General features: G+C 36.3%; 1 protein-coding gene across 1 annotated transcript in view; it reads left to right on the forward strand.

The window, feature by feature from the left end:
* DYNC2I1 (dynein 2 intermediate chain 1) overlaps positions 1–20,420 on the forward strand; it is a 34,465-nt gene continuing 14,045 nt past the window's right edge. Inside the window, exons 1-12 of the mRNA XM_035564327.2 lie at positions 1–1,818; positions 4,047–4,100; positions 6,466–6,901; positions 7,450–7,499; positions 8,119–8,442; positions 9,778–9,842; positions 11,489–11,546; positions 14,761–14,838; positions 16,036–16,234; positions 17,946–18,048; positions 19,543–19,672; positions 20,192–20,303. Of these exons, the coding sequence (XP_035420220.2) occupies positions 1,507–1,818; positions 4,047–4,100; positions 6,466–6,901; positions 7,450–7,499; positions 8,119–8,442; positions 9,778–9,842; positions 11,489–11,546; positions 14,761–14,838; positions 16,036–16,234; positions 17,946–18,048; positions 19,543–19,672; positions 20,192–20,303 (1,921 nt within the window). The 5' untranslated portion in view covers positions 1–1,506. The remainder of the gene's footprint in view (positions 1,819–4,046; positions 4,101–6,465; positions 6,902–7,449; positions 7,500–8,118; positions 8,443–9,777; positions 9,843–11,488; positions 11,547–14,760; positions 14,839–16,035; positions 16,235–17,945; positions 18,049–19,542; positions 19,673–20,191; positions 20,304–20,420) is intronic.

Raw genomic sequence — 20,420 nt, forward strand, 5'->3', positions numbered from 1 at the left:
ACCAAAAGCCTAGCTTACAACACACTTTTATTTCCACGAGAAGTAGGGCTTCTTTTTATGCTGTATAGTGATAGAAGAGATGCATGTCTTTTTTTTTTTTTGCATGTGTTCACATGACTCTAACATCCATTTTTAGAAAAAACAGTAGAACTACTGACATTTTTTTTCTTTTTCTTTTTTTCCTCACTAGATTGGTGATAAACTGTCATTTATTTTGATAGATGGTGGAAAAACAACGACATGCACAAATTTTAGCTCTGTTATTCCACAGGTGTTCCTCCAACTTGTGTTCTCATGCAGCAGTTAAGCTTGTTTGATCACTGGCTTTAAGCTTTGCAAAATTCTGTACAATCCCTCTAGTGGTGCCTTCCCACATCTGTGATTTTTCTCTTGTCATAAAGCTGCTTGACTAGTGTACTCTACTAGGGGGAATAAAAAGCTACTGGCAGCCAAAACGGTTTGTTTGTTAGTTTGTTTTTGGTAACTAATACATATGCACACTCTAAAGAAGTAGATGGTACATCCAGAATTTGAAAAAAAAAGAAAAAAAATATTTTGTTCTGTCCAGTCTTTGGTATTGCTGTCGCATTTACTAGTTTTAGTAATATGTGTTTGCTGTATTGTTATTAAAAACAAGTTGAATTAGAGTACTTGAAGGTAGTTTTTGTCCTTCAGCTTCTGCATGGAGGACATCACGTGCAGAATATCCTTTACTAAGCAGATGCATAGTTCCACGTGCTTGTAACACACTTCACCACCTTGGCTAAAAAGCTCTTGGAATTAATCCAGGATGGTTTGTACACGCATTTCTACTTTTTCAGGGAAGATGATATAAAAATGCTTATGGATTATTATTGCTTTGCCAAAGACAGCTAAATTATTCATATGAATGTTTATAAGTAGTTTAGCATTCATAGATGCTTAGTGCAATATAGCTCTTAAAAGCCATAATGTTTTTTCTTTTTAAATATCATTGTTTTTATCCTAATTGCTTTATTTGCTTTAGTGATACATGATAAAGGAAAATACCTCATACTCCAAACAGAGATACAACTTTTACAGCCTTTTTAATTTACAGTACAAAGCAAGAAAACATGGATAGGAAAAATCTGCATCAAGGATGTACGTATTTGTATGTATTTGCCAACTGACTATTTAAGGCCGAGAACTCAGGGTTAAATTTTATCTCTGAAGTCTAGTGACAACTCCTGTTGAACTTCAGGATTGTTTCTCACATGCCAAAACGCCTTTTGCCCCCCCTCGATAATCAGCTTTCTACAAACGTTAATAACAAATACTTCAGTAAACTCATTCCCCCCTTTCATGTAGTTACAATTTTATTTTATTCTTCCCCAATAAAAAGAAAAAACAAACAAACTTCAAGCGCCCACGGGAGTTTTCAGTCAGCCTGTTAAATCGCGCAACACGTTAGCATATTCGCCGCGCCAGCAGCGCCCGCCTTCCTCGCAGGCCGTCCCTTGCTCCCTGTTGCAGAAAATAGCTCCGATGCTATTTATGAGATTATTATTATTTTACATTTGCAGCTCTTTACACGTGTTGCTGAGGCGCCGCCGTTTCTCCTCACGCCGACGCCGGAGGCGTGGGGGCGCACCCGTCCGCCATTTCACGCCGCCCTCCCCTTCTTTTCCCTTCACGCCATGCGGCCGCAGCACCGCCCGCTCCGGGGCGGGCTCCCCGTTCCCTCACCGCCCGGCCCACCGCCGCCGGTCGCTAGGCGAGCCCGGACGCCCTCTCGCCATCGTTTCGTGCCCTCCCGGTGGCGGCTCCTCGCCGCCCCCCGCCATGGAGGGCGATAAGGTGAGGGGCCGGCCAGTGGCGGGCGGGGCTGCGGGAGAGGCGTGAGGGGACCGCGGTGGGGCCGGCCCGCCTCGCCCCCGTGCCCCTCAGGAGGGCCCGCAGCCGGAGGGGAGGAGGCGGGGGCGGCAGCCGGGCTCCTCCGCTGCTGGTCGAGGCCGCTCCTCGCCAGGCTCGGCCCTGGGCGTGAAGGGGCGCAGCCAGCTGGCGGCCCTAGCGCTTCTGCTGCTGCCCTGGGGCTCAAGTCTCACGATTTTGTCACTGCAACGATGAAACCCTCATCCACGTAGCATGAGGAAGCCCTTATTCCTTATATCCCCTGGAGGAATAAGGATTATTCCGGTAGAGGAATAACTCTTCTCTTTGGTGTGGCCGCATCAGCTGCAGACCTCCCTGCTGAAGGGATCTGGTTGTTGATGAAAACACCCAAAGCTGTTCCTGATTCAGACCGTAAATGAAAAGTCTTGGATAGCTGCTACTTCTGTAACTGATGAGGCTTATAGTGCTTTAGGGACCCACATAACTTTTGCATGGTGCTGTTGTGTTATGAAAAGTTTGTAGAGCTCCAAAATAAAGGAAAAAAAAACAAAAACTACTACAACATATCAGTGTGCAGTTATGTTACATCTTCACTTGGAAAAGCAATGGTATCATATCACTTTTTTGGAAAAATGAAAATTTTCGCCAAAATTTGTTTAAAAAAATATATATATATATATATTGTAGTATAATTTTTAGAAATAATATTTTAGAAAATCACTTATTATTACTATTTTTTTCAATCTGGATTTTACAATTAGTGAATATAGAGAACAAAGTACTGTGAAAAAAAGCGTGGCAAGGTTTGTGATACTTCATTACATTAGATACATTCTAAAAGCTTTCATTTTGACACCGTTTCCCTACCTGTAGTGCATCACAAACCTCTTTATTGAAAAGAGATGGATTAGTGAATTGTGATGGAATGCTAAACTTTGATCTAATTTTATTCAAGTGTGCTGGTATGTTTTAAGGCTGCCAAAGATCCAGAGGCATTTGTACAGCTACACTGTTTGAGAAAGCCTCCTTCTATTGTTTCTGTCAAATCAAGGCTGTCACTCATGCTGTTTGAGCTCTCAAATAGGTAACTGATACTGGAAATGAGAGAGAGAAATATTTACATGTAAATAATAAAGTACTTTTCTCTGGCTTTAAGACTGCAGAAATATACTGCTTTTGTTTCTTTTTCTTTAGAATCACAGTTAAAGAGAATCATAAATTCTTAACAACGTTAAGAATAACATTTTAAACAGAATTTAAGATTAAGTTCTGAAAAACTCCAGTCTTTCTAGGTTAGGAGTGAAGAGCCCCCTCTTGGTATCTTAAATAATTGTCTGAGGTAGCAAGGATACTTAGTTTACTGACTTCATAAGGCAACACACTTGACCTTTAGTTTAGAGGACAGATACTTAAAAGTCAAATTGTTTCACAGAACTTCTTGAGTTCAGTAAATTGTGGCACTGAATGTCTTCTGACAAGCACCCTGTGTTGTCAGGTGCGTGAATTGAGTTAAACCCCAGTGTGGCTTAAATAACTAATCTTAATTTGGATTTAAATGAGTGTATAGGGACTTTTAAATTAGTAGACAGGTGAGCAACTTAGATAAATCCTTTTAAAGTTTGTCCTAAACATTTATTTCTGTGTGTACAGTAATTCCTCTGACACTTTTGTACTTATTGATGGAGGGACGGTGCTCTCAAAGGTATTACATTTCATCAAGCTTTAAAAAGGGTCCCTCTCTATTTGTTAGTCTCCTGCAAAAGCTGAGAATGAAGTGGGAAATCATCATATATAAAAAGCATCATATTCTGGCGGTGGTGGTGAGATGAAAACTGTTGACCTCAGAAAAGTGGCAGATATACGTTTTTGGGCACTGGAAAATCAAGTCTAAATGTTGGCTACATTTTTTTTGGTCTGTTTTAAAATAAATCTCAAACTACATTACCTAATATCTATTGGCTATGCTCTTTTTAGACTATTAGCATCATTAATGTTCTTACTTTGTTTTCTAATATGTACCTAAATTTTCTCTAAAAAAATTAACAATCATGTATTATATGTTTGGGATTTTATATAGGATACTGTACTACTTGCCATATGTAGCTTGATCCTTTCCTTTGAAAAAATATTCTTTGTTAAATGATTTCTCACTGCAAATTGGTTACTGCCTTTTGTCGTCTTTTCTGTTCTAGAGAAGAACCAAAGAAGATACTTGGAAATCAGAAGAACTTAAGAAATATCTTAGGGTAATTTTATTTTATTTTTATTGTTTTTGATACTAAGTTACCTTACAGAAATCACCGAATCATTAAGGCTGGAAAAGACCTCCAAGACCATCTGGTCCAACCATCACCCTACTACCAATGTCACCCACTAAACCATGTCCCTAAGCACCACACCCAACCTTTCCTTGATCACCCCCAGGGATGGTGATGCCACCACCTCCCTGGGCAACCTGTCCCAGTGCCTGACTGCTCTTTCTGAGAATAAATATTTCCGAATTTCCAACCTAAACCTCCCCTGGTGCAACTGTCATTTACTGACAGTCTAAACAGAGAAGATTGACTACTTGTTCCACTAGACGCTATGTCTTGTCCATCCTCTTTAATATCTTTATTGATGATTTGGATGAGGGAATTGAGTGCACCCTCAGTAAGTTTGCAAATGACACCAAGATGGGGGGAAGTGTTGATCTGCTGGAGGGTAGGCCCTGCAGAGGGACCTGGATGGGTTGGGTTAATGGGCAGAGAGGCCAATGGGCTGAGGTTCAACATGGCTAAGTGCCGGGTCCTGCACTTTGGCCACAACAACCCCATGCAGCGCTACAGGCTTGGGGCAGAGTGGCTGGGAAGCTGTGCAGAGGAAAAGGATCTGGGGGTGCTGATTGATGCTCGCCTGAACATGAGCCAACAGTGTGCCCAGGTGGCCAAGAAGGCCAACGGCATCCTGGCTGGTATCAGGAACAGTGCAGCCAGCAGGACCAGGGAGGTGATCGTCCCCCTGTACTCTGCTCTGGTGAGGCCGCACCTCGAGTGCTGTGTTCAGCTTTGGGCCCCTCGCTACAAGAAGGACATCGAGGCCCTGGAGCATGTCCAGAGAAGCTGGTGAAGGTCCTGGTCCTGGTCCACAAAGCTGGTGAAGGGCCTGGAACACAAGTCCTGTGAGGAGCGGCTGAGGGAACTGGGGTTGTTTAGTCTGGGGAGGAGGAGGCTCAGAGGAGACGTTATGGCTCTCTACAGCTATCTGAAAGGAAGCTGCGGGGAGCTGGGGGTCGGCCTCTTCTCACAGGTAACTAGTGGTAGGACTAGAGGGAATGGCCTCCAGTTGCACCAGGGGAGGTTCAGGTTGGAAATGAGGAGACATTTCTTCTCAGAAAGAGTGGCCACATAAAACAATGGGATCTGATTTGCCCACTGCCCAAATCCAAGTTACAGCTGTACTTTATATATACTTACTCAGTTTCCTACACGCATATTATATACTGTAATTACTGTCATTATCTATTATGTTTGTCACGTGCTTTTAAGCTGGTTAATTACTTTCTCCAAAGGCATTTGGCCAAATATGTATTCAGTCTCCAGTTAGTAACACCATTCATATTCATCTTGTGCTGTATTTTTTTAAAAGGTGTTTTCCAATATGTGTATTTCTTTCTGTGTCTTGTGCAGATCCTCATTAATTCTTTGATAAAAGGTATCCTACTTGTTCATCTTGTCCACTTAGCTTTCTGCCAATTACATTTCAAAGCTCCCCATTGCTTCAATGCCAGTGCTACAGTATAAGTACTTTGTACTTTTTAGATACTCAGTAACATTTCCTCTACTTCCACATAGGCTAAAGCAAACAAATTTGAGACAAAATGTTTTGATTCCAACAGAAGTAGTGTGGTTGGGCTTTCATTTCTGTGAAACAGATGGATAAAGTTTAATTCAGTGTACTCATTGACTGCAATCAAAGAAAGTTCTGTTTGTTCTGCATTAAATAAATAGCTAAAATCGTGGATGTAGTGAAACTAGTGGGAGTTTTGGTACTTGAGTCAAGAAGGTTCAAATATAATCTGTTATAATGTTAAAAATAAAAATAAAGATAGGAATAGTAGCATCATCATGGGATCTAGGCCAAAAAATTTCTTTCACAACTTTTATATGCTGTATTTTGCTTTCTCTTCAAATAAAAGCAAATCTTCTATTCTAAAGGCAGTTACAGGATGTCCAGTTATCTATCATTGCTCTTTATTTCTGTTACGTATTTTACAAGATGGCACATTTTCTGTCTACATGAGCTAACAACTTTAAGATGCTCTGATAATTTTTTGACCTAACTCTAAACAGGATGCACAGTTCTACACTATTTGTTCTACCAAATTCTTTCCACATACATTGAAAATGCAGCTTATGAATCTCACTTACTAGTTCTCTTTACAATAAATACAGGCATGGTGTTAGCTATTTTACATACAAAGTAAGCCTAGAGATATATCAGCATTTTAATACAGCTAGGGAAATTAAATTCAGTTAGCAATCCAGAAACTGATTTTTTTCACGTGTATATACTATATCTAAATCGATTGCTAGATTAATTAATATATTACTATTATTATTTGTGCTCCAGGCATCACAACCAGAGGGTCAGAATGAAGACAAAAAGCACAGAGAAAAGAAACTGCAGAAAGAGAAGGCTGTTCATGACGCACGCACTCATAAAGATGAACGCAAAGACAGAGGAAAGAGCAAGGAAAGAACAAGAGAGAGAGAGAGATTTAAATCTGTTGAAAGAGACAGAGATAAAATGAGAGAGAGAGAAAGGGGAAAAGAACATCACAGAGAACGTGACAGAGAGAGACACCAAGTTAAGCTTCGAGAGCAGAGTTTGGATAAAGAAAGATACAGTGTACCGAAAGATAAAGACAGGGAGGGTGATAGAGAACGTGATAAAAAGCATAAAAGACATGAGATAAAGCAAACAGACCTGCAAAATAATCTGAACCCATCTGAAGGAAGAGAGAAAGAACATTACAGAAAAAGAGAAAAAAGCAGACATCGTTTGGGTATGTTGCTTTGTGTTGCTCTTTTACTTTGAAATATTTGATATTTAGGCAGAAGTACTGTGCAGCCATACAGAGAGGATGAACGCAGGCAGGTTGGAGTAAGTACTGAAATATAAATCTTTACAGAATCCTGTCATAACTTAGTTTTATTTTGGTGGTTTTTGAATTTTGATGCTGGTTTCCTTTTCTCTGAAGAGATTTCATTGCTTTTGTTGGTCAGTTGACTTGGAAAGAAGTCCTGCCCTGGCACTCTGTACTGAGTGATCAGTTTGAATCCCAAAGTTGCAGGGTTATTGCCGAAGTCAGTAGCATGTGTCATTTCTCTTACCATTACAAAAGACAATTGAGAACAGACGGGTTCATCAGGAAGGAAACAGGAATAACCAGCTTTGGAGAGAGAATTTCAAATGAACGATCTGTTATTATAGAAAGCTATTATGTTTTAGAAATCAATATCCTTGAAATGCTTTCTTCTAGTCTGGAGTTAATTATGTACAGAGTTTGAGTATAATAAAGTCTGCTCATCAATTTTTACACATATTTTTCAGAAGAGGAGAAAAGAGATGAAGAGCGAGAAAGAAGACATACAGGAAAGAAGGTAAAGAAAGAGAAAGGAATGAAGTGTTTTGTAATGAAGTAAGATAAAATTGCAAAATAATGAAGAAATCAGACCCCACTCTAGAAATTCAAGAGTGCCATGTATAGTAAGGTTCTCACAGGCATACAAAATACATAACAAAATATATCAGAACCATTCCGTTTTAAGGAAACACTTCACTCTTTTTTTTTGTTAAAGTAAAATGAAATTTGGATAGCAAACAGCTTTATGTTTGTACAGCTTCATCAATTTTTTTTCTGTCTGCTATATATGCATTTATTTCAAGCATATTGTGAAGTATGCATCCTATTTTACAATAGATCACCTAGTAAATAAAGAATTAAATTATTGTGTAAAGATTACCTAACCCAAAGACGTTTCTGTAGCCAAGTACGCAATGTTTCTGAAGAACTATTCAGAATCTCAAGTTATGTGATAATTTGTTAGTGGCTTCACCATCATATTTGATAAAAAATTTGGCTGGAAGATCCACGCTGGCAGAAGGAGATTTGGTACTTAACAAATCTGTCTATTTTTGACCATTAAAATGATGGATTTGTAAAATAAAACAGTCTTGTAGAACTTTCTAACTCTCAAATGTTATTTTTTTTCATTGCAGGATAACAATACCAAAAAGAGCATAGACAAATCTTTAGCAATCGAAGTTGAAGAATTTGAACGGGGACACAAGTTGCAGAAAGATCAAGAGCTGGATAAAGAAGAAAGGAGGAGATACAGGGAAAAACAAGAACGTTCTTTTAGGCCAGGAAAAGAGAGACTTTCAAAAGAGAGAAGTCATAAACCTTATGACAAGGAAGAGGAAGAAAAGCACAAGTCAAAGGGATCTAAAGAGGGATCTTCCCATGGAGACAGACGACATCCAACAGAAGCTAATAAAAGAGTAAAAAGTGGAGAAAATGAAAGAAAGAAGCATGATCTTAGGGTTAGTTTTTAACACTTAAATGCATTAACTTATCACTCCAATTGTTGATACATCATTATTAATGAAAATACTAGGATCATATGTCAACATTTTCTGAAATTTGAGGCTAAGGTTTTAGATTAACACACTACATATGCATTTAAGTGTCCTAAACCAGAGCTGATTCTACCCATGAAATCTTAATGGGAAACTTGTGTATGTTAGAAATTTCTTTTTTCATAAAATTCTTGATTGCTATGACTTTGAAAATTTTCATTAACACTGTGAAGTAGAGATTAGGCTAAAGGTCCATTAAAATGTAGTGAATGCCTGAAAAAAATCAGGATTTTTTTAGAGGCTATTTTGATGTTTCTTATAAAGGGAGCATGTACATCTAACAATTAGGCACATGAGTATAGATCCGTTTATATTTGTTTGTTGTCTCTACTTCTGAAGCCATTAAATATATTTTATATATATAAATACAGAGCATGATGATGTATCATAGAGATTTAATCAGAAACTTGGAAATGCTATTGTTTTCTGTAAGTTCTCATTGTACTAGAATGAGAGAAGAAATCTGTAACAATTTTTAACTCTTAAAATCTGAGATGAGTTTTATGGCATGAAGAACCATTCAGGTAGTCTAGGGTAGTTTCTTCTGCTTATTAAAGAGTGAATATGTACATGCTTCTCAAAGAAAAGGTCAGAAACATGTTCTAGTGAAAATACTAGGCATCTTCAATGTAGGGACCCATCACAACTAGTTCCTGTAACTGACTTTCTGCAGCAGAATTTGAAAGTCTATCAGCAGCTTCCTTGGGAATTGACTTCCTTGGAAATTTACTCAAGAAACTGTTGCAAATAATAGTCACCTATGCTGATGCTTCTATTTCAAAGTTTCTTTTTTCTGATAAAAGCAACATTATCTTGAATCACCTATTTAGTGCATTTCCAAACACAGACAAATCCATCATAATATAGAGTTTAAGATGCAAGTCATATGCTGGGAATTAGAAGTGCATGAGACTGTTCTTTGTCCCTGGGTTCAACAGATGTGAATTTTTGCAGTCTCTACTGTTAAAATACCATTCTTTGAAGCAGTATGGCCACATTCAGATGCCTATGGAGGAGGATAGCCCTTTTCCCTACCAGTTTTTCGGCCATATCTGGGAATTATTTAGGAAAATGCTTAGGAAATTTGGCCTGTGGCAAAACAGGACCAATAACTGGACTAACAATTCACGTGTAGACAAGCAGTTTACAGTGGGCCCAGAGCATTCTTTAACCATTGTTACTAATATAGTGACATGAAGATATCCTTTAAAAATTGTGAATGTGTGACTTCTTTTACAGAACAGTGACTACAAAAAAGAAGAGGAGAATCAACAAGAAGAAAAAATGAGCCATCAGCATGTAAGGTAAATTCAGAGATTTAAAATAAATGTATATTATATGGCATCTACTAAGATACAGTCACAACCGAAACATTAACCATGAACTCTTGTTCTCATAATATCTAGGGCTTTTCTTCCAAGATGATTTATTTTAAAATGTATGTATTTTTATTCCATGCAATTCTTTTTCTACACCAAGGTAATATCAGACATTTTACAGTCCTTGCAAACTACAGGTATGTTGATATAGGCACTTAGTTTGGGAGATAGAAATGCTGTGCTCTACCACCTGAAATTCACTATGCAGTCATGTGGACAAACTTATCATGACAGGCTATGTAGGACCCTCTTAAACTGTTTATTTCAGTTTGAATATCTCTACTTAGCTTCTCCACTGGATGATATCTACAGTACTGCTGTTGTTGTAAAAGGGAAAGGTCAAGGTTGTCCTGATTAGGAAGAGTAAAATTTCAGGGTAATGTTTCCAAAATTTCTTATTAGCAAATGGAAAATCTCTTTTAGAAGTTTTCTTTACATTCTAGTTCTCTTTGCATTCTTTAATGTTTCAGCCTTGTGAAACTCCTATACAGCTTTCTGGAGCATAACTCTCTGTGGATGTCATCAGTCACAATTCTCGTTCCTGAATCCTAGTTTAGCTTCCTAGCTCAAAAGAAGATTGCCATGCTGCTGTCTGGGGACTCTGACAGAGACAGTGAAGTCCCTACTGCTGTTGGCTAAGTATAATAACAGTATCTTAAGAATGGGACAAATCACTTCCATGTTAGTCAGTTTATCATTGTGGAAGTGTATTCCTGTAAAAAGAAAACCAAAATAAACCCTCTGTGTTGGGATGGTTCCTAGCAGCAGTACCCAGCTGTGTCAAGCAGCGCAGACTACAGAAGGTTGGATTTTGCAGCTGTTGCTGATGGGGTGCTGCGGGGTAGACGTTGGTTGTGAAAGCTGGTAAAAAGGAGTTAGCTGTTTCTGAATGGCAAGGAAAGCATTATAGCATATAGGAATGTCCCTAAATCCCAGTTCAGTGTCAAGCAAATTTTTATTGTTGCCTTTTCATGTTCATCAGTACAATCATCTGTCCAACCACCAGTATATATGAACACTCACTCACTTCTTAAGAACTCAGAACGTTCCCTTCTTGAAGTCTGATACTCAGCTTCTGAAATAATCAAACAAATCACTACAGAGCAGATGTTGTTGCTGATTTACTCGTCCTCTCTGGCCCTGATTGCATTGTCCTCATAAATAAAACCCCTCAATGAAACACCAGGTTTGAATGTCAGTCTGATTTACAGCTTTAGAGCACATTACACCCATCTGATCTTGATCTACAGTTGGCTGCAGATATTAATAAAACTCAAAGATGTGTAGGTTTCATATTTTTTTCTCTTTAATTTTTCTTTTGTATTGATGCAATTATAGGTGTTGAACAAGTTTTTTGCAATTCTTGGCTGATTAATCACTTGCTTTTTCATTATCATTTTATATCGTAAACAGATCTATAAAAGTATTTGTAGAAATATTTTTTTTTGGAAAGTTTCATTTTTTTCATTTTCAGGAAGAAAGAGCAATTTTTTCTTAAAGCAAAGAAACAAAATAACCCCAGTGCTTTCTTCTGAGTTAACAAATGAAATTGTCATTCTCTTTTTCAATAGGACTGCAAAAGATAAAGGAAAAATCAGTGAAAAAGAGAGAATGGACACAAGACAAGAGGTAAAACTATTTAGTTTTAGATCTTTGAATGTTGTGATTTTCTTGCGATTAATGACAGTTACAATAAGTATTTCAATACAATGCTATTCCAAGATAAAATAATGTTTATGTATATTGATTGATCTTCAGATATTTATTACTCTCTCTTTTTGGATACAGCATTAGAAAATAGATTTATTCTGTATAAATTTGCCAAGCATTAAAAGTAGACATCTACTCAACTTTATTTCAGTATCTTCTACACATGAAAAGTAATTCTCAGTAGGTGGGAAAAGTTTACACATAAGTAATATAAAAGATGTACACATACTTATATCATTTCTTTTTATAAACAGCTGACATAGGCAAATAAAATGTAGTGCAAGCCAAATAAAATGTAGTTAGCAGTGTAATTTGTATACGTTACTTAAAACAGTTGCCATAAGAGAGAGGAAAGTATTTTTATAAATGGACAGTTTTTAAAAATCATTACTTAACGTAGGTTTTCGGCAAGTGTAGAATGCAAGCTGTTAGATTTGGGTTAATTTGGACCAGTCGGTGCAGATACAACCTAACTTTATCATAAAAAAATAAATAAATTCTATATTTCGAACTGTTTGTAACCATCCTTAAAAATCTAAATTCTCTTTTGGAATGTTGTAGGATTGTGGTCCTGATCTGAGAAAATGTGTTAGTACCAACTGAAGACATGCTTTTCTGTATTCTTGTGCTATGGGCAGACATTTATCTTTCATATATCCTTCAGCCGTATCTCTTTCAAAAACATACTAACTTCTATTAGTTTTCATGCCATGAATATGTCTGTTTCAAGGCTGATCTAAGACCTCTGTTATATGTTATTCTTTTCTTCTAACTTCCAATACATTTCTATTATTATTGCCTTAGGGCTAGCATTTAGTTCAAATACTTTTTTTGGGTTTTCTTCCCCTAACGAGTTTATAGGAAGCAAGTTTGTTCTTTCTCTGACTTAATTTTGCTGACCTTTACAAGCCAAATTCTTCATTCCTCTCATCATCCTAGTAGCTCTTTATTTCAGTTTGCATTGATTTTTCTTGAATATGGGTGGCCAGACTTGAACTCTGACTTTTCATCAGTGCTTCACATGATACTGTGCATGACATAAATACTTACATGTACTACTTCCTAAAAGAAGCCTTCCAATGTATTCTTTGACTTAATTTGTATGGCTCGGCTCTTATGTCTGTGGTGACTAATACATTCAAACTGTTCTCTTCCTCTATTGCTTCCAACTGCTGAGGCATCTCATCTTTAGGCATGAGTTGTCTGGTGAGAACCTAAATTGCCTCTGTAATTTGTGGGGAAAAATAAGCAGTTTGGATTTTTTTTCCATTAACTTCTATTTCTTCATTGACAATGGGAGGCAAACTAGGAGGATGAGATCCTTACTTAGGAGCTAACTCAAAAGGAATAATTGTCAAATTCTATGGGTTTGCACTTTATGCTGTTTAATTTCATCATATGTTTGTTACTCCAAATGCCAGAGTCATTCAGGTAATCTAGCTTGTCTTCCTCATCTTGCTTTCTGTTGACAATATATTTTCCACAGGCCTTTTAAAGTAGGAACCTAGCTGTGGTAGGGTGATTCTGACTTCGTATGAGAACTTAAGAGGCTCTTAGGAGGGCAGTAGCATTTTGACAACTACTGACAGTTGGAGGTTTTTGCTATTTAAAAACTACATGTGCATTGGTGCAATGTTATAAACATTCACATTAATAAAAATGAAAGCTCTGTATACAAAGATTCAGAGATGTTAGTGTAACAAAAAGTATGTTGATATGTGCATTACTACGTTTATTTTCACTAAATGGAGTAAGGAAAAAAAACATTTCCACATGATCTAGTTACTGCTGGGTACCTGCAACCTTATAGGCAAAACAAATTGGGGAAATCTTGCCCAATTTTGGCCAGTTTTGCCCAGATGGCCAACCTGACTAATACAATCTGTTCTTGATCCCAAGATTGATCTGGGAAATGACTCAAAGTGGCAGCCAGAATGACTGAAGTACTGTAGTCCTAGGAGTCTGATATTAGACTCTGAAAAACAAGGTATCCATGTAAGCTGCTTACACTTGCATAATGTCTTTGCTACTTAGGAGAGGAAGGCACTACATTCTGTGAAATGGCTACTGATCATGCTGTAGTTGCAGTTGATAGAATGGGATTGCAGGTGTTGAGCTAGTCAAATTGCTGAAATACCCACAATGAATTTCATGAGTTTCCAATTTGTGGTCCTGGCAGGGAGTGGAAAGATAATGGGTTTCTAGACTGAAGCCTATTATCTGAGACAGAAAGCTCTTGAACAGTCATGAAAGTATCAAATGTGTGCCTAACTCGGTGTTTGACAACTAACTGCTATCCTTGGATTATAAATGAAGTAGGAAATAATAGGTGCTGCTGGAAAATTTTCATAAAACCTTTCAAAACCTTTCTGTTTTGAAGTCTGTTGAAATCCCTTGCATGTAGATAATTTAATTTATTACTTGGAAGAGACTATTGAAGGAAAAGGCTGAGTAAGAATTTGATATATTGGTGTGTATTGTTTAAGCTCTTTATTTTTTGATCATGCTAGGGTAATTACTTGATGTTATTTTAATCAATAAGTTAGTGAAAGACAGCTTCCTTGAAGTTATTTCAGGGATGCCATAAATCTTACTGCAAGAAAATATAGTAGAAAATTCAATGTTAACAAATTTATTTATGTATAAAACTTATTTTCTCATTGCATCCATGTATCTGTTTTCCTGGTTCCAACATCTGCACTGTTTTATTATCAGATAGGGTCCCTCAGTATTATTTAGGTATAGAGATATTTTGGTGTAATCCCCTAAAAAATTCAACAGTCTTATTTTGCTGTTACACCATCATGAAAGCTACTGTATACTATTGAATTTATAGGCAACACATCAGTTTTTGTGTCTTTTCTGATAAAATTACAGGTGGGAAAATCAGTTGTTCCTCCCAATGTAGAGCTGAGTTCTCCTTTGTCATCTTAAATTATTATTTTACATCAGTAATAATCACTAATACACCTTTCTTTGTATTTCTAAACTGAATTTGTTGCATATTCTTGTGAAAATGTAGAAATACCTGAATAGAACAACTATTAGTCTATCTTTATGCTAAGATTTAGCAGATTAAAAAACTAATTCTTGATAAGATTATATAACGGTTTCATTTATTACTTTTGTTTAGGAAATTAAAGATACACACATCTATAATTCAGACACAGGGTTTGATAACTTTTCAGAAAATTATGAAGATGATTTTGAAGTAAGTAAAAACATACAATTGTCCTTTTTGAAATAATTCTCAGGTATCAAAATAATGGTTAATTTTATTAATAGAAATGAAAACTGCAGGTTGTTACATGGTTTTTACTTATACTTTCTGGGTAACAGTGACCTTAACTTGTCTAACTAAATAATATGTAAATACACTGTTATGTTGAAACTCTCTGCTATATACTTAGATTTCATTGAAGGCTGGGAACTAACTTTCTCTTTTGTTGAAGTCTTCATAAAATTCTTTTTCTATCCTCCTGGATTTCAATTATTTAAATAGTTTACTGTGAAAAATGCTGAATATTTTAAATAATGGCATCAACTTATCAATTTAATGAGAGAGAAAAGGCCTCATTACTTTTCATTGAAAAAATACTTTGGAAAAGGTATTGATGCATGGCAATCTCTTCACTAATTTGTTTAATTGGATTCCCATTTTTAACTCTCTTTTGTTTACTTTAAAGTTAAGATAGAAGAGTTTGCTGAGTGGGCTTTCATTGCTAGCTGAACCAACAACTTTGTCATCTTTGTTCAGCCAAGGTAGAATTCATCTCCACTTCGGTTATGTGTGATGTCTGCCATTGAGACGTTAATTACATTCCCTTTGCATTCAGTGGAGAGAAGAAAGCACTTTTAGGCTTCTTCATATCATTTGTTAGATGATTACTTCAGCATGAGACAGATTGTCTTAGCTGTGCTCCAAAGAATTATTAAAGCATGTGTCTAAGCATGCACTTGCAAACAGGTAGAATGGAAGTTAGGTAAAATTGAGGGTGCCATTGAAGGGCAGCTTGAATTTAAACTAGCAAATAAACAACTTTATATGTCTATGAATCATTTATGCTGCTGAACATCATTATGTTCTTTCTTTAAAGAACACATAACTCACCTGAACATATAGTTCCTACTTTAGGATATTAAAAAAAAAAGTCTATTTTGGGCACTGAAGGACAACACTGGGGGATTTTCTTCTCTCAGTTAAAATTGCCACGCAATCAACACGTCATTGTTTTTATATCAAATGGTTATTTTTAAGTGCCTTTCAGTCAGAGGATTTGTAGCCGTCTGTATGATACTTTTGTTTTACTGCTAGTGCATTTCATAATTTATTAAAAAGATCCTGAAAAATACAGTATCTGCAACCCATGTTTATTAGTACTATTACTTCTTCTAATTACTTCTAAAGGATTATGAAGATGATTTTGATGATGATGATGAAGGCAAAAGTGGTGAAGAAGGAGATGCAAAAGAAAAACTAGGAGAGATTCCTTTTTCCAAAACATCAGAAATTGAAGAAATTCAAAGAGCAATTAATGCAGAAAATGATAGAATTTCTATTTCACTGCCAAAGAAAATCAAAAATGAAAAAGAGGAACCAATCATGGGTATGTGACTAGGCACCAGTCTTTTTTTTATTAAATGTATGAGTAACACATACAACTTATGAGTAAACACGCCAGTTCTTCTGGAAGTCTGCTTAAAGGCAGAAATCTGGTCCTTTGGATGAGTCACTTGGGTTTGTGGGTAAGTGCTGTAACTTTTCACATTGCTAAAGAATGATTCAGAGGCATTACTAATCGCTTAAAATGTGAAGTATAAAAATTTAAAGAGTAACATTTCATATGTCTTATTTTGGGTAAAAGGAGAATGAGAGAGTTTAGATTTTGAAAACTGGAGGAGTGCTAGGCAGTTTGGGTCTTCTAGTGATGTTAATTGGCCTTCTTTTAAGCAAGGTTGAAGCCACTGCTCTGGTTGTGAAAGTGAGAAAAATACATCTACTACTTAAATGTGTAGTTCTATGTCACTTTTAAGATGCAGGGTTTTTCTCTGAAAAGTGACTGTGGAATTGCAGTTTTACATTCAGTTGATCTGATACCTCTGAGTGCCCATCTGCTTATTTAACGAATTGCATCCTTTGCAATTCGTTAATCCCATCTGCTTATTTAACGGATTGTTCCCCTTTGCACTGTCTACTCATGTGAATGGCAGTACAGAATCATTGTGCAAAAGAATCTTAGACAGGTTTATACTCCAGTTATCATACAGTAAAGCAGAACTAACACAGTCATGGAAGAATACAGCATGGAGTTTCTCTAAGTCTTTACAGCATTAATACATATTCAGTTAAGTTGTCATTGCAAGTCAGAAACATTATATTGCAATATGGATTTCTTCTTGCAGAAGATTTATGCTATTCTTATTATTTTTCTAATAAAGAATATGGAATCAATAACAGAGTTGAAACTCTAGATCTAATAAACCGTATGGAATTTTAATAAATAATATATAGAATATATAGAGAGAATATAAATTCTGAGCTATAGCACTTACTGCTCTATTGTAAATTACACAACGATTTTTTTTGACAAAGTTTTGATTTGTTTTAGTGAAAATGTTTATTGATCATTCTAGTAATAATTTTTTGAAGGTTAAGAGCACTTTGAAAATATTGCCTAATAAAAGCAATCTTCCTCAAAGGTAGTGAAACATCATCAATCCTGGCTGGAAGTTAGATATTAAGGTCAATTGGCTACCACCTCGCCAGGCAAGAGAGTAAAATCAAGATGACATCAGATACTGGACTTACTCTATTAACTGCTGCTTTTATAACAACAGTTTTCAATGTTTTTCTTATTCATCCAAGGGCATCAGTTATGTTTCTGTTGATCTGGTAGCTGTAGAGATGACTTCATATTTAGAGGTGTAGTATGCACATGGTGTAGTGTGTGTGAATTTGATACGATTTTTAAATTGGTCATAGGGCATTTTACTGTATAAAAAGTAACAAGGGACCTGCTAATGACAGAAGAAAGGAAGAGTCAGTTTCTGCATCAAAGTCTTCTAAAAATGAAAATTACAATGGTCAGTCATCTTGATTGACTGGTAAAGGACCAAAATAAGGGAAAAAGACTGTCTCATCACTAAAGTTAGAAAGCTTACTGTACTGATAGTGTGCTAGAGGTTGTGTAATGTGCAAAGTAAATTTTTTGGTAGCTTTGTGGTAATAAATCTGTCGCTTTTTGTACTTGCTGCTTTACATTTTGGTGCAGTGTAAAGTGTGAATTATAACACTAACAACATTTTATAATATCACAGAAGGGCAATATCCTCCTGCCAGAAATTCATTTTGTGGAATATTCATGGATTTTGAAAAGGCAAATCAGCGACAAAGTAGCAGAAGTGTGGCTAGTAAGCAAAAGTAAGTGTGTTTTAAATAATCCATATAAAATGTCACCTCAATATGTGAGATGCCGTTTTTTTCATATTTGAAATACATGAAGTTTCCAAACTTGTGGGTTTTAGAGTCAAAATATAATTTTGCAACCTAAAAGTAATTAGTTAGTAGGCTTTGCTATATGTCATTTTACAATGGATATTTATCTGTATATCAGTTTGTGTAGCATTTTATTACAGAGTGAGTTACCAGCATTGTCGTTTCTCTGTATGTTTCATCAGTCACTTAATTAGATACCGACTTGCAGTACTAAAGAGCAAGCCTTTTAGCTGTTCTCAGGACTCTGCAGAACTATAATTTCTTGAAATATTCAAGATGCTATATGGTACGTACTGTTGCCAAAATAGCATATTCCCATAGGGATATCCCTTAGGGATAACACCAGTTGGTGTAAAAACATGTTATTATTGATTTAAAATTGATCTAGATTGGAGACTTCTGAGACACAAACGAAACAAATTGATGCCTGTTTCTTCTGGAACTTGCCAGGAGTTCCTGATTTATATGAAGCTCTGTATGTCTCTCTGATTTTCAGTTAAATCAATTGGATGCATAAAACCAAGAACATTCAGTTTTATTGTTAATACTAGATTCCATTGCTTTGTGACTGCTCATCAGTGGCTAATCTTCACATACGGGAAATGTTATTGTCTAGGCTAGCTCATCTTGCTTAAATTTATATGCCCAGATTTCATACGAGTTCATTGCCTAGGCTTTCTCTCTACGTAGTGGAGAAAGATTAGGAAATTCAGGAAGACCTCTCTCTGAAGAATTGCCTTCTGAAATATTTGTCACTCTCTCCTGATTATAGAGGGAATAGGGGCAAGCAGTTCAGATAAATAACTTCAGACAACTGAAGTTCAGTAGAGTGAATCTACCCATCATAGTCTGATTCAAACGCCTTTCACACAAATGTATACAGCACCACTGTATAGAACCTATATAGGTAACTATGTATATAACTTTCTGTACATGCTAACAACATAGCTGGTGAAGGGTTTGTGGAGTTTAATACTGTGCTAATACATAGCTACCAATTAATAGACTGAAAAGATCCCTTAAATGAACTGTGGCATGCTGTACTCGTAACTATAATTATAAGGCTAATTCCTTTAATGTACGAATTTGTCTGAATGTGTCATTAAGATTTGTAACTAGGAAGCAACTTGCATGAGTCTGAATTATATCTCAGCAATCCGTTCCCACAGTGGTTGTGAAAAAGTAGTATATGAAGTGTATGAATGGTGTGAAGAAGAAGTAAAAATAATAACATAATAACAGAGATTGATTGTTTTTCCATTATCCACACATCCACACAAGTGGAACAATAGGATTTCAGATAGATCAATGGATTTTTAAATAGGCAGTACTGTACAAAATCAAGTTGTTTTTCCTGTGGAATAAAACATACTTGGTCTTAACTATTTTTGTGTTTCTTTCTTGTAATGCTTTCTAAAGAAAACGGATCGCAGAACTTCTCCCACTAATTGATCTGGATTTCTCAGTTACTTTTTCATTATTGGATTTGCCTCCTGTAAATGAGTATGACATGTATATTAGAAATTATGGTAAAATGAACACTAAACAGGTGAGTAACATAATAGTAATATTTAAATCCTATAAGTGCTTTTTATTGTTTTGGAAAACAGTTTTCTTTGCAAAACAAAGCTACTAAAGCTAATAGGGTAGCTTATTAATAAATAGTTATGTTTCATGTGAAATCATTTCAATAAAGCAATAATATCAAAGTTTTTTTGGCCGGATACACCATTTCCTTTCTCTGTTAGAAAAGGAATTTCTTGTTTTCCTTCCCCATTTTATAAAGAACTTTCTGTATGTTTGTGGCTCACAGGTACGCTAGGTTTTGTCTTTACATGTAGTGAGAGAAGTTGTGTATTTTTTCAGTAGGGCTAGTACTCTTGTGCAAAATGTGGTTAAATGTGCGTTCACAGAATGGTTACACTGTCTGTGTCAGGATGCTTAGGTCTGAATTTACAAATAGAAGAGGTTGAGCACATCAATTTTAAAATGAATATTTAAATTCTGTTCAATTACGTGCTGTCATTCTTCACCACGTTACCTATATCACTTTGTCTTTATACTTTAGGCATATGTTCAGTGTAATGAGGACAGTCTTGAGAGAGACATTCAGACTGAGGAAGTTGAGACATTGGAGAAGTGGACACAGCATCCAGGAGAAAGTGCCCTTGTATCTGGAGGTAAAGAATATTTTAATCTTAGTCAATTATGGATGTATGCACATAAACTTTCTCTTTTGAATCCTCCTAATGTCAGAATTTGTATCGTGGCAGGCTGCGTTGTAGCAACTCGCAGTT

The sequence above is a fragment of the Cygnus atratus genome, chromosome 2 (assembly GCF_013377495.2).
Source record: "Cygnus atratus isolate AKBS03 ecotype Queensland, Australia chromosome 2, CAtr_DNAZoo_HiC_assembly, whole genome shotgun sequence".
NCBI classification, from domain to species: Eukaryota; Metazoa; Chordata; class Aves; order Anseriformes; family Anatidae; genus Cygnus; species Cygnus atratus.